Source organism: Dipodomys merriami, unplaced genomic scaffold, assembly GCF_024711535.1.
Source record: "Dipodomys merriami isolate MVZ:Mamm:240054 unplaced genomic scaffold, mDipMer1.0.p SCAF_4, whole genome shotgun sequence".
Classification (NCBI taxonomy): domain Eukaryota; kingdom Metazoa; phylum Chordata; class Mammalia; order Rodentia; family Heteromyidae; genus Dipodomys; species Dipodomys merriami.
Genome location: NW_027205603.1, coordinates 23,063,683 through 23,076,049, shown reverse-complemented (window position 1 = coordinate 23,076,049; position 12,367 = coordinate 23,063,683). Strand labels below are relative to the sequence as shown.

General features: G+C 39.0%; 1 protein-coding gene across 1 annotated transcript in view; it reads left to right on the top strand.

Annotated features, from left to right (window-relative positions):
* The window catches only part of Prkdc (protein kinase, DNA-activated, catalytic subunit), a 170,971-nt gene that overhangs the window by 35,507 nt on the left and 123,097 nt on the right, over positions 1-12,367 (top strand). The window contains exons 21-27 of the mRNA XM_069990688.1: positions 116-275; positions 866-972; positions 1,412-1,502; positions 2,632-2,795; positions 4,521-4,673; positions 6,494-6,601; positions 10,499-10,725. Coding sequence (XP_069846789.1) covers positions 116-275; positions 866-972; positions 1,412-1,502; positions 2,632-2,795; positions 4,521-4,673; positions 6,494-6,601; positions 10,499-10,725 — 1,010 coding nt within the window. The remainder of the gene's footprint in view (positions 1-115; positions 276-865; positions 973-1,411; positions 1,503-2,631; positions 2,796-4,520; positions 4,674-6,493; positions 6,602-10,498; positions 10,726-12,367) is intronic.

The window sequence follows — 12,367 nt, the reverse complement described above, 5'->3', positions numbered from 1 at the left end:
GGTTCCTGCAGTAGAGGTCATATTCATTATAAATAACATTTAATTATTGCTTTTTGTTTTCCTTAAATCTTAAATTTCCTGTGTTTCAGTTTATCTTGTTTGTATTGACATATAGATGGCTTTCAAGCTGGGCCTGAGCTATACACCACTGGCTGAAGTAGGATTGAATGCTCTTGAAGAATGGTCAGTACACATCCGAAAGCATGTAATTCAGCCTTACTACAAAGACATTCTCCCCTCTCTTGATGGATACCTGAAAACTGCTACCTTATCAGGTAAGTTTTGGGAGATTTGGGATGTGTATCATAATTAAGATGGCAATGTGATAACATAGTATAACTGTATATACTTTGCTACTTCTGATATTTGGACACAGTGTGTTTCTAACCTTACATACACACAGTGTGTGTATATAACCTTATCCATATACATAATCAGATACCTATATATACATACATATTCATACATAAATCCACACCTATATATACACATATATACCTATCTATACATGTATATATGCATATATGTATGTATGGATAGGTTATGTATGTATTTTTCCAGTTCTGGGTTTGAACTCAGGGCTTCAGACTTGCCAGAAAGTACCCTATCACAGGAGTCATAGCCCAGACTCTTTTGCTTGCTTAATATCTCATGTTTATTTGTCTGAGGCCAACCACAGGTGGAGATCCCTCTATCCCTACCCCCCTTACGTAGCTGAATTACAGGTATAAGCCACCATGCCCAGTCTTGGACAGTTAATTTTTAAATTATTTTTAGATTATAATCTAAATTACATATTTGATGTTTCTGTTTTGCAATATATTGTGAATATTGCTTAAAATTGACTTTTGTTTGCTGTTGATAGATGAGACCAAGAATAAATGGGAAGTATCAGCACTTTCTAATGCTGCCCAGAAAGGATTTAATAAAGTTGTGTTAAAGCATTTGAAAAGGACAAAGAACATTTCATCAGTAAGAAAAACTGTGTTTTCTTTACATTAAATAATATAGAGACCAGCTTATGGAAAGAAAAAAATCTGTATCTGAAATGTTAGTTGTTTTTGCATATGTATTTGTACACTACAGAAATAATTTTTGGTATACTTTTAGCAATGAAAATATAAAATATATAGTTTTGGCCTCTTATCTTGACACTACTTTCTTAATTGTCCCTATACTCAAATGTATTAGGTCTATAGTGAAAGAGAAAATAGTTCATATCAATAAGCAAGTCAGAATACTGACATTATTCCAAAGCATATCTTTATCCAGTAAAAATTAAAATTTGTAAGTCTCTGGATTAAGTATTAGGAGACATTAATAATAGAGAAGATGGTAAAATAGTTTTTCTGCTCATTGTTGTAGTTTTTTCATTCAGTTATCACATGTATATATTGGTATAAATTTTCAGAAAGAAGCACTGTCCTTAGAAGAAATAAGAATTAGAGTAGTACATATGCTTGGATTTCTAGGAGGACAAATAAACAAACATCTTGTGACAGGTAAACTTTTTTCTTTAAAATAACAATCTCTATAAATGTATTTATATTTTAATTTAAGTACATGCAGATTACAGTATAGTCTATGCTTATGTGTGACATTTATTTTCCAGTGAAATTATAGAGACTATTTCACTTAATGAAATATATACCTGCAGTTGGAATGATTTAATATACAATGAATGTTATAGCCTGAAAGAGAATCAAAATTGACACTTGAATGTGTCATCTAGACTCAATATTCTTTAATATGTGGGTATTTTTAGTTTGTTCTTATGAGAATTAACTTTTTTTTTTTTGATGCCAGTCCTGCGCTTGAACTCAAGGCATGGGTACTGTCCCTAAAAGGGTTAGTGCTCTACCACTTGGGCCACAGCTCCACTTTTAGCTTTTTTGGTGCTTAGTTGGAGATAAGAGTTTCCTGAACTTTCCTGTTCCAGCTTTTGTAGTCGCCTGAATAGCTAGGGTTGCAGGGGTGAGCCACAGGTGCCCAGCTTCCTTCTTCCTCTTTTAAAAAAGAGAATTAACTTTTAGTAAGAACTCACCTGCATGTGTGTGTGTGAATGTGAGGGAATATTGTGTGTGTGTGTGTGTGTGTGTGTGTGTGTGTGTGTGTGTGTGTGTGTGTGTGTGTGTGTGTGTGTGTGTGTGTGTGTGTGTGTGTGTGTGTGTGTGTGTGTATATTTTTTTTGGGGGGGGGAGGGGAGGTCACTTGTGGGACCTGAACTCAGGGGGCCTGGGTGCTCTCCCTCAGCTCTTAAGCTCAAGGCTAGTGTTTTACCATTTGAGCCACAGCGCCACTTCTGGCTTTTTCTGCTTATGTGGTGCTGAGGAATCGAACCCAGGGCCTTATGCACACAAGGCAAGCATTCTATTACTGAGCCACCTTCCCAGCCCCCTGCATATATTTTTTAAATTGGATGTTAACTATACTTTCAGTTACTTAGGAATTAGAACCTATAGTTAGAAAGTGTCTTATAGAGATTTTTAATGAAGATATTGTTCATTTACTATTTTTTCAATGCTCTAAAAATAAATAAACTGCTTAATTTAAAAGTCTAAAAGCACTCTGATTTAGTGTTCTTAGGGAGATTCTGAATGCATGTCATTTTCGCTAACTCTTCTTTGTCAGCTGTATCCGCAGATGAAATGATGAAGAAGTGTGTGGCCTGGGACAGAGAGAAGAGACTCAGCTTTGCAATACCATTCAGAGAGATGAAGCCTGTCATTTATTTGGATGTATTCTTGCCTCGAGTCACTGAATTGGCTCTTTCAGCTAGTGATAGACAAACTAAAGTACTTTTATTTATCATTTCTCTCATTTGTAATGTATTGCTTTTAAATATGTTTATTTTTTTTTAATTTATTTTTTGGGTCCAGTCGTGGGCCTGAACTCTGGGCCTGGGCGCTGTCCCTCAGCTCTTCAGCTCAAGGCTAGCGCTCTACCACTTGAGCCACAGCGCCACTTCCGGCTTTTTTCTTTTTGCTTATAGGGTGCTGAGGAATCGAACCCAGGGCCTCAAGCATGCAAGGCAAGCGCTCTACCACTGAGCCACCTTCCCAGCCCTTAAATATATGTTTAAAACTGATAATGTATTTAGCCATTCAAAGATCATTAGTTTTATATTTTCTGTAACCATTTATCAGAAGGAGTTGTCACTGATAAATGAAAGTTAAATGTAGTTATTTTAGTAGATAATAACTTGGCAAAACATTATTATACCAAAAGTTCTTTATAATAATAGAAAATATAGTCCAAAGGAAATTGAAAGCAATGCTCAATTGATCTTTTAACCTGGGAGTGCTTTGAAGTGTTTAAAATATGTTTGCTAAAATTGGTGTTTACAAATGTACTTTAATGGTGCTGATGACTCATGCCTATAATCCTAGCTACTGTGGAGGCTGAGACCTAGAGGACTGTGTTTTGAAGCCAAGCTGGGCCAAAAAGTCTCTGAGCCTCTGTCTACAGTCAGCAAAGTACCAGATTAAATGCAAAGCTCAATATGATAGAGTTCCATCTGTAAGTGAAAAAGCTGAGAGAGAGCGCAAGTCCCTGAGTTCAAGACCCAGTACTAGAACAAAATAAAGTGCTTATAAATAATGCAAGGTTACGTAGTTCTGTGAAGTGGCAGCATTGAAATTTATTTCTTAGGAATATATAGCCCAGTAGCTAAAGTTTAAATGTCAATTATTAACTCTTAAAAATAAAATGAGCTGAATCTGCAATAGAAGCTGTTTCTTCTTCTTCTTTCTTCTTCTTCTTCTTCTTCTTCTTCTTCTTCTTCTTCTTCTTCTTCTTCTTCTTCTTCTTCTTCTTCTTCGTCGTCGTCTTCTTCTTCTTCTTCGTCTTCGTCTTCGTCTTCGTCTTCGTCTTCTTTGTCTTCGTCTTCGTCTTCGTCTTCGTCTTCTTCTTCTTCTTCTTCTTCTTCTTCTTCTTCTTCTTCTTCTTCTTCTTCTTCTGCTGCTGCTGCTGCTGCTGCTGCTGCTGCTGCTGCTGCTGCTGCTGCTGCTGCTGCTTGCTGCTTGCTGCTTGCTGCTTTCTTTAGGGCCTAGGCAATGTTACTGAGCTCCATTTGCTCAAGGCCTAGTGCTTTACCACTTGAGCCATAGCTACATTTCTGGCTGTGTGTGTGTGTGTGTGTGTGTGTGTGTGTGTGTGTGTGTGTGTGTGTGTGTGTGTGTGTGTGTGTGTGTGTGTGTGTGTGTGTGTGTGTGTGTGTGTGTGTGTGTGTGTGTGTGTGTGCGCGCCATAGCTACACTTCTGGCTCTCTGTGTGTGTGTGTGTGTGTGTGTGTGTGTGTGTGTGTGTGTGTGTGTGTGTGTGTGTGTGTGATTTATTAGAAATTAAAGTCTCACAAACTTTTCTGCCCAGGCTGGCTTTGAACCATGGCCCTCAGATCTCAGCCTCCTGAGTAGCTAGGAAGAAGTTTTTCTTAAATGGTTAAACCAAGTAAAACATGAAATATTTTTCTCTTGTGAATGTAATAACTTAACCTTTGTTGAACTCATGGCCTCTTTCAGGTGGCAGCTTGTGAATTGTTACACAGCATGGTCATGTTTATGTTGGGAAAAGCCACTCAGATGCCTGAAAGTGGCCAGGATTTCCCACCCATGTACTGGCTTTACAAGCATACTTTTCCTGTGCTGCTCCGCCTTGCATGTGATGTGGATCAGGTGAGCACATGAGTTTGAATCTGAAACAGTTACAAAACCTAAAAGAGTATGGTCTTGTTTAGTGGTCAGCAGAGCATGCATATTGGAATCCTTTGAGAATCTTAAAGAAACAAAACAAAAACAAAACAGAAAAACCACTGCTCCCTGGCTGTCACCTTAAGACACTTCAAGTTTATTGGTCAGAAATATGATCATGACTTTAAAAATCTTTTCCAATGAGTTCCCACAAAGTATGGGAATCTCTGTTCTACTTAGGGTTTCTGCACCTCTAGATTTCCTGAGGTAGAAGAGCTGTTGTCTTCCTCAAGGATGGACTAGTCTTTCAAGGGAGTAAAGAAAGCATTATTAGGACTGGGAGTAATGGAAGAAGTGGAGATAATTGCAAGTGGCTCATTCCTCAGGATTTTATAGGCAAATCCTCTGCTGCTGCCATGAAGCAGAAAGTCATAGAAACTTCCTCAATTCTGTTTATGACAATAAGTTGATATATAATTGTCCTGATAATAGGATGTGTGCATAAAAAGAAAATGATACACAAAAAATATACTTATGAAGGTAGATGAACACTCTGATAAGATATATGAATAAATGCAATCCAGTGGTGTGCTAAGAAGTGCCACAAGTAAAATTGTGTGGAAATTTACTAGAGAAATAGATTTGAGGGGCAGTGGTCTTCTCTGTAGAAGCCCTAAAGACTACTAAATCCTGGAAAAGTAGGCATAATTTAATACTTTTTTGTTTTGGTGCTGGACCTGAGGCTTGAACTCAGGGCCTGGATCCTATCCCCGAGATCATTTGCTCAAGGCTAACACTCTACAACTTGAGCCACAGCTTCACTTCTGGCTTTTTGGTAGTTAATTAGGGATAAGAGTCATCTGGACTTTCTTGCCTGAGCTGGCTACGAACTGCAGTCCTTAGCTCTCAGCCTCTTGAGTAGCTAGGATTGCAAGCATGACCCAGTGATGCCTTACTTATCGTGATAAGAAAGTTACTGCCAAGATGACTGCCATGTCATCCTGTACGTGAAACATCAGTACTCCTGTGCACTTTGGCCAGAGCACTGGGAGCAGAGCCTGTTGGTAGGAATTTTTACTCAGTAACTGAGGAAGATGGCAGTGAGAGAAAGATAGCTGTCTTGTACATGATAAAATTAAATCTTTTTTTCTATGTTTTTCCCCAGTGATATAGATTTTGAAACTTGTATGTGTAGGGTTCTGATACGGCTTTTTTGTTATCATGGGATCCTAATGGGGGGGGGGGAGAAATGTTGAATAATGATAATCTATCTGAATCTTGAATACCTTATATATAGGCTTAATATGAAATTAATATGCTGGGTGTGGTGCCAAATTCTTATAATCCTAGCACTTGAGAGGCTGAGGCAGGAGTACTGCAAATTCGAGTCCATTTTGGGAAATTCAGTATGATACTGTTTCAAAATTAACAAAACAAAGATCACATTAATAAAGGTGAATATTAGAAGTCTAACAGTATCTACTTCAAATTACCCTTCTAATAGAGGATCAGTGAGCTTTAGTATGCATATTTTTTTTTGGAGTCTTTGGGAGAGAAGGAGATATTAGAATATATTCATCATGGGGCTGAGTGTGTAGTTCAAGGGCAGAGCCCTGAATTGTCAAAAACCAAAATCAAAAAAATAATATGTTCATCACAGAGTTGAACTAGAAAAGCAAACTAATGAAAACAGTAGAAGCAGTTTTACTTCTTCTTTTTACCTCACTGCAAATGCCATTTAAATGTTTAATTTCCAATATGCATTTACATGAAGGAAAAAACCTCCAGTAGTATTGTTTTTCCAGGTAACAAGACAACTCTATGAGCCACTTGTTATGCAGCTGATTCACTGGTTCACTAATAATAAGAAATTTGAAAGTCAGGATACTGTAGCCTTACTAGAAGCCATATTGGTGAGTAGTACTTGACTTTTCCTACTGTCCCCATCAACTGTTACATTCAATGTAGATTTAGATCTTTAAGAAAAGTTGCTTATTAAAATATAAAAGGTAGCTGCTATCTAGACCATCTTGTCTCTTTTCTTTTGTTTGATTTGTGGAATGCCATTTGCTTAAGTGATACTTCCAATATATGTTACTAATATTAATTCACATGTGTTTTTATTTTGTTTTCTGCTAAAATTATTGTAAATTTTACAAATCTTATCTACATTAGTATTTGAAAGAGGAAGAGTATGAGAGTGAGAGTGTGTGTATGAGAGAGTGATCATACATGTTTGTGAGAAAGAGGGGGAGAATAGAAGAGAGTAAGGATACATATTGAAGGTGTGAGAAGAAGGTTCTTCAACTATGTTATGGTAGCTGCTTTTTTAAAAAATTGATTTAAAGTAAAAGGGTTTTTTAAGCCTATTTAGTTTTCTCTTACATTTAGATTCAATAGTTAAAGGTACACAGAAAAGCAATTTACCGGGCTGGGAAGTTAGCTCAGTGGTAGAGTTCTTGCCTTGCGTGCATGAGGCCCTGGGTTCGATTCCTCAGCACCACATAAGTAGAAAAAGCCACAAGTGGCACTGTGGCTCAAGTGGTAGAGCCCTAGCCTTGAGCTGAAGAGTTGAGGGACAGTGCCCAGGCCCTGAGTTCAGGCCCACGACTGACCAAAAAAAAAAGAAAAAAGAAAAGCAGTTTACCTTTAACATCAACCTCTTCCTGTGATGGTAGAGGCAGAATTGTTAGATTTTGATTCCTGGCTCATTGAAAACAGAGGTAGTGAGATCAGCTAAATGTAGTGTTTTTTGATATGTATTTGATTATAATTGAGAACTTGTGTAATAAGTTTGTATTCAATTTTTATAATGTCACTTTCTGTGGTTTTACATGTTTTTCAATCCTTTTTTTCTTAGTACATAGTTTCTTTCATAAATTTGAAACCTCCAGTTACATATATAGCAAATTTTTCCAAACAAACTTCCTTTAGTTCTGTGTTCTTGCAATTGCTTCCAGTTTGTTTTTCTATGTCATTTTCTACTAAGTTTGATATAAGTTAGAGGAAATAGTAAAGTTGATAAGAACATGCAGAAAGAAGAAAAGGAGGGCTGGGTAGCTGTGATTCATGCCTATAATCCTAGCTACTCAGGAGGCTAAGGCATGAAGTATCTGGTTTGAAGCAAGCTCAGGCATAAAACTTTGAGTGAGTCCATCTCTAATCAACAAACAAGCCATATTGGAAGTGTGTGTCTCAGGTGGTAGAATGCCAGCTGTAAGTAAGCAAGCTAACTGAACTCCAGGCCCTGAGTTCAAGTTCTAGAACTAGCAGAAGGAAGAAAGGAAGGGAAGAGAAGGTAAAGGAGGGGAGTGGAGGGAAGAAGAAAGTCAGCATTACATCTATGATGTGTTGTTATGACTAAAGTCTGTTTTCGGTTTTGATTGTGTGGGGCATGTAGAGCCAACACACATCCCAGCTTGGCTTGTACTTTAAGTACTAATAGTGCTTGTTTTGTTCTCAGAGTCACTGCAGTCATATGCCATGTCTATAGACAGTAGAGAGTCACTGAATATTTCTCTAGTTTTAATTCCCTGCAGTTTCTACTAGTCAATACTGCCTGTAACAAATACATATTAATAAATGTTCTTTTATTCAGATGGCCTTACTCTAATGTTTCTGTTCTGAAGTTTCCATTTTATTTTATTTTTTTATTTTTATTTTTATTTTATTTTATTTATTTTTTTTTTGTCGGTCGTGGGGCCTGTCCCTCAGCTCTTCACCTCAAGGCAAGCTCTCTACCACTTGAGCTACAGTGCCACTTCCGGTTTTCTGGTGGTTTACTGGAGATAGGAGTCTCACGGTCTCTCCTGCCCAGGCTGGCTTTGAACCGCGATCCTCAGATCTCAGCCTCCTGAGTAGCTAGGATTACAGGCGTGAGCCACCAGCGCCCGGCAAGTTTCCATTTTATTTTATTTTTATTTTTGGTCCAGTCATGGGGCCTGAACTCTGGGCCTGGTCGCTGTCCCTCAGCTCTTCAGCTCAAGGCTAGCACTCTTCCACTTGAGGCACAGCGCCACATCTGGCTTTTTTTTTTTTTTTTTTTTTTTTCTGCTTATATGGTGCTGAGGAATTGAACCCAGGGCCTCATGCATGCAAGGCAAGTGCTCTACCACTGAGCCACCTTCCCAGCCCCGAAGTTTCCATTTTATTTCTTTACCTTTTTTCATCTTGAAGGTAGCTCAAGTGAGGGTTTCAGAAGAAATCTGGTAATACATGATAACGTAAAATGAGTTGGTAAGGAAAGAGGTAAAGAAGAAATAGTAAATGGCAGCACAGTAGTGCAGTGAGGGACAGGCTTCACATAGGTGTCCTAGTGAGAACTGCTGCTTCCCTAACATCAGCACACATAGTATCTGTAATTCACGAGGGACCTCTAAGGCCTAATAAATAAAACCATCTAAGGCCCAATAAATCATTTTGTACATGACAGGACAAACAGATATGCTTCTTGTTGGCTGACTTCCTGTATTGGTAATTTTGTATGACCCATGAATGATGTTATAAATATCCAAATGACCCTTGGTAGACAAAAGTTTCCCCACCCTGCAGTACCAGTAGATATTATAGAATGATTTGGAAAGAATAGGAGCTTATTTGGTATGTGTTTCTGGAAATTATGAAGTTCAATATCAAGGTTCTGGTACTTGGAAAGGCCTTCTTTGCTGTATCATAACATCATCGGGAAAGAGAGGGCAAGAGTGTTCAAGCTTGGGGTTTTTCTTACAGAGCCACTACTGCTATTGTGAGGGCTGCACCTCATTTCTCCAATCCTAGTCCTTCAGTGGCCCTCCAGATTCTACGAACATGAGTTAGAGATTTGCTTTTTGGCTTTAATATATATATATTGACAGTACTGGGGTTTGAATTCAGAATCTCAGGCCTGATAAGCAGGTTCTCTACCACTTAAGGCTTTACTTTGTTATTTTTCAGATGGTCTCTCTCTCTCTCTCTCTCTTTTTTTTTTTTTGCATGTGTATGTGGCAGAATTGGGGTTTGAGCTCAGCTTTGTGTTTGCTGGATAAGCACTCTGTAAATCGAGCCATGCCCTCAATGGATCTCTTGTTTGCCCAGGCAGCCTGGACTGCTACTCTCCTATTTAGCCTTCCCATTTATGTGGGATGACAGGCAAATACTACTGTGCTCAGCTGTTGATTGAATTGAGATGTCACTAACATTTTGCCTGCGCTATTCTCCAACAGTGATTCTTGATTTCCACTTCCCAAGTAACTGAGTTTACAGGCATAGGCTTTTATGCCTGGCCTAGAGATTACATTTTCAGCATACTATTTTGGGGAACAAATTTAAACTGCTACAGTATTTTCTCCATTTTATCTGGATTTTTCTGTGTAATTACTCCTTAAAAGAGAATGTTTTCCTTATGTCAAAAGAACTTGACAACCAGATTGATTTTCTCAGTGTTTCTGTTTTCTTTTTTTTTTTTTTTTTTTTTGTTGGTCATGGGACTTGAACTCTGGGCCTGGGCGTTGTCCCTCAGCTCTTCAGCTCAAGGCGAGCGCTCTACCACTTGAGCTGCAGCGCCACTTCCGGTTTTCTGGTGGTTTATTGGAGATAGGAGTCTCACGGTCTCTCCTGCCCGGGTTGGCTTTGAACCGCGATCCTCAGATCTCAGCCTCCTGAGTAGCTAGGATTACAGGCGTGAGCCACCAGCGCCCGGCTTGTGTTTCTGTTTTCTTGACGCATATCCTTTTTATAGCATATGATAGTTATACTCAGAGGCAGACCAAGGGTATTCAGTTGTCATTGTATGGACATATAAGTACAATAAGAATGTCTTTGTTTTGTTCCAGGATGGTATTGTGGACCCCATTGATAGCACTTTAAGAGATTTTTGTGGTCGGTGTATTCAAGAATTCCTCAAGTGGTCTATTAAGCAAACAACACCACAGCAACAAGAGAAGAGTCCAGTAAATACCAAATCGCTTTTCAAGCGGCTGTACAGCTTTGCACTTCATCCTAATGCTTTCAAAAGGTTGGGGGCAGCTCTTGCTTTTAATAACATCTACAGGGAATTCAGGTATGTAAGCTACATGGTAGGGAAGAATATAAAAGGAGCTGTTGAAACCTTTAGTGATTCTAAAAAGTGACTTGTTTAATTCCATGAGCTGCGTCACAAATTTATTAACTAATTATGGACCAGGTGTTGTGTTCTGAGTTTTAAAAAATTAACTACAATTCAATTTATATTGAAAAACCCCAGAAAAAGCTAAGTATGGTAGCTCATACTTGCAGTCCAGCTACTCAGAAAGCAGGGATCAGTAGGATCAAGGTTCAAGGATAGCCCAGGCAAAAAGCTAGTGAGATTCCCATCTTAAACAATAAACTGGACATGATGGTGCTTGTCTGTCATCCCATCTATACCAACTATAGTAGTCTGAGGCTAACTTTTGCAACTTACTTGAGACCCTATTTAAAAAAGAGATAATGGCCGGGCATTGGTGGGTCATGTCTGTAATCCTAGCTACTCAGGAGGCTGACATCTGAAGATTGTGTTTCAAAGCCAGCCTGGGCAGGAAAGTCTGTGAGACTCTTTTATTTTTTGTCAGTCGTGGGTCTTGAACTCTGGGCCTGGGCGCTGTCCCTCAGCTCTTCAGCTCAAGGCTAGTGCTCTACCACTTGAGCCACAGCGCCACTTCTGGCTTTTTCTGCTGATGTGGTGCTGAGGAATCGAACCCAGGGCCTCATGCATGCAAGGCAAGTACTCTACCACTGAGCCACCTTCCCAGCCCTGTGAGACTCTTATCTCCAATAAACCACCAGAAAACTGGAAGTGGTGCTGTGGCTCCAGTGGTAGAGCCCTAGCCTTGAGCTGAAGAGCTGAGGGACAGCACTCAGGCCCAGAGTTCAAGCCCCATGACCAAAAAAAAAAAAAAAAGATAATGTAGAAAAGAACTGAGAATGTGGCTCAAAGCTCCTGACTAGCAGGCATGACCTCCTCAGTTCAAACTGCAGTACCATTAAAAACCAAAACAGAACAAAACAAAAAATTACTGAGAAATATATGTAGACATAATACTGTAGCAGTTTAGTGAACATAGCAGAAGACATATAAATGTACAAAGAGCACAGAGGAGGAGTATGGAATCTAGTTTGGGTAGGTTAGGCCACAACTCTTAAGGATGGCACATAAAGGATGAATGGGAGTCAGCCAGGTCATTTCAGATCAAGGGGTAAGTAGAGGTAGGAAAGAAGCTGCCATCTGAAGCAGTGGAGACATTTGTTACTCATCTGAGATTTGGAAGAGGCAGGTAGTGAGGTTGGGGACATGGTTTTGTGCCTTTCTTAGGTAGGATGTGAGTCGTCCAGTGACTGGTCATTGGAGCATGGGGTGTCAGATAAAATTTGTCTACTGCCAGCCACATTAAGATGCTTTATTATTATTTTTTTGTAATATATTTTTTAATTGTTGTTTTATTGTGAAAATACTTTATAGAGTGGTTACAGTTACATGAGCCAGATAATGAGTACATTTCTTATCCACCATTGTTGCCTCCTCCTTTGTTTTTCCCCTACCATTCCTTCCTTCCCACATCCTCAGCTATTACCTCCTCTCCCCCCTGTTCCCCCGCCCCCACCCCTAAATTGTAAAGTTCGTTTTTCGACATAGCGTCTTGTACATCTCATTGTTGCAATGGGTCAATCTGTATTCCTATTTAAAC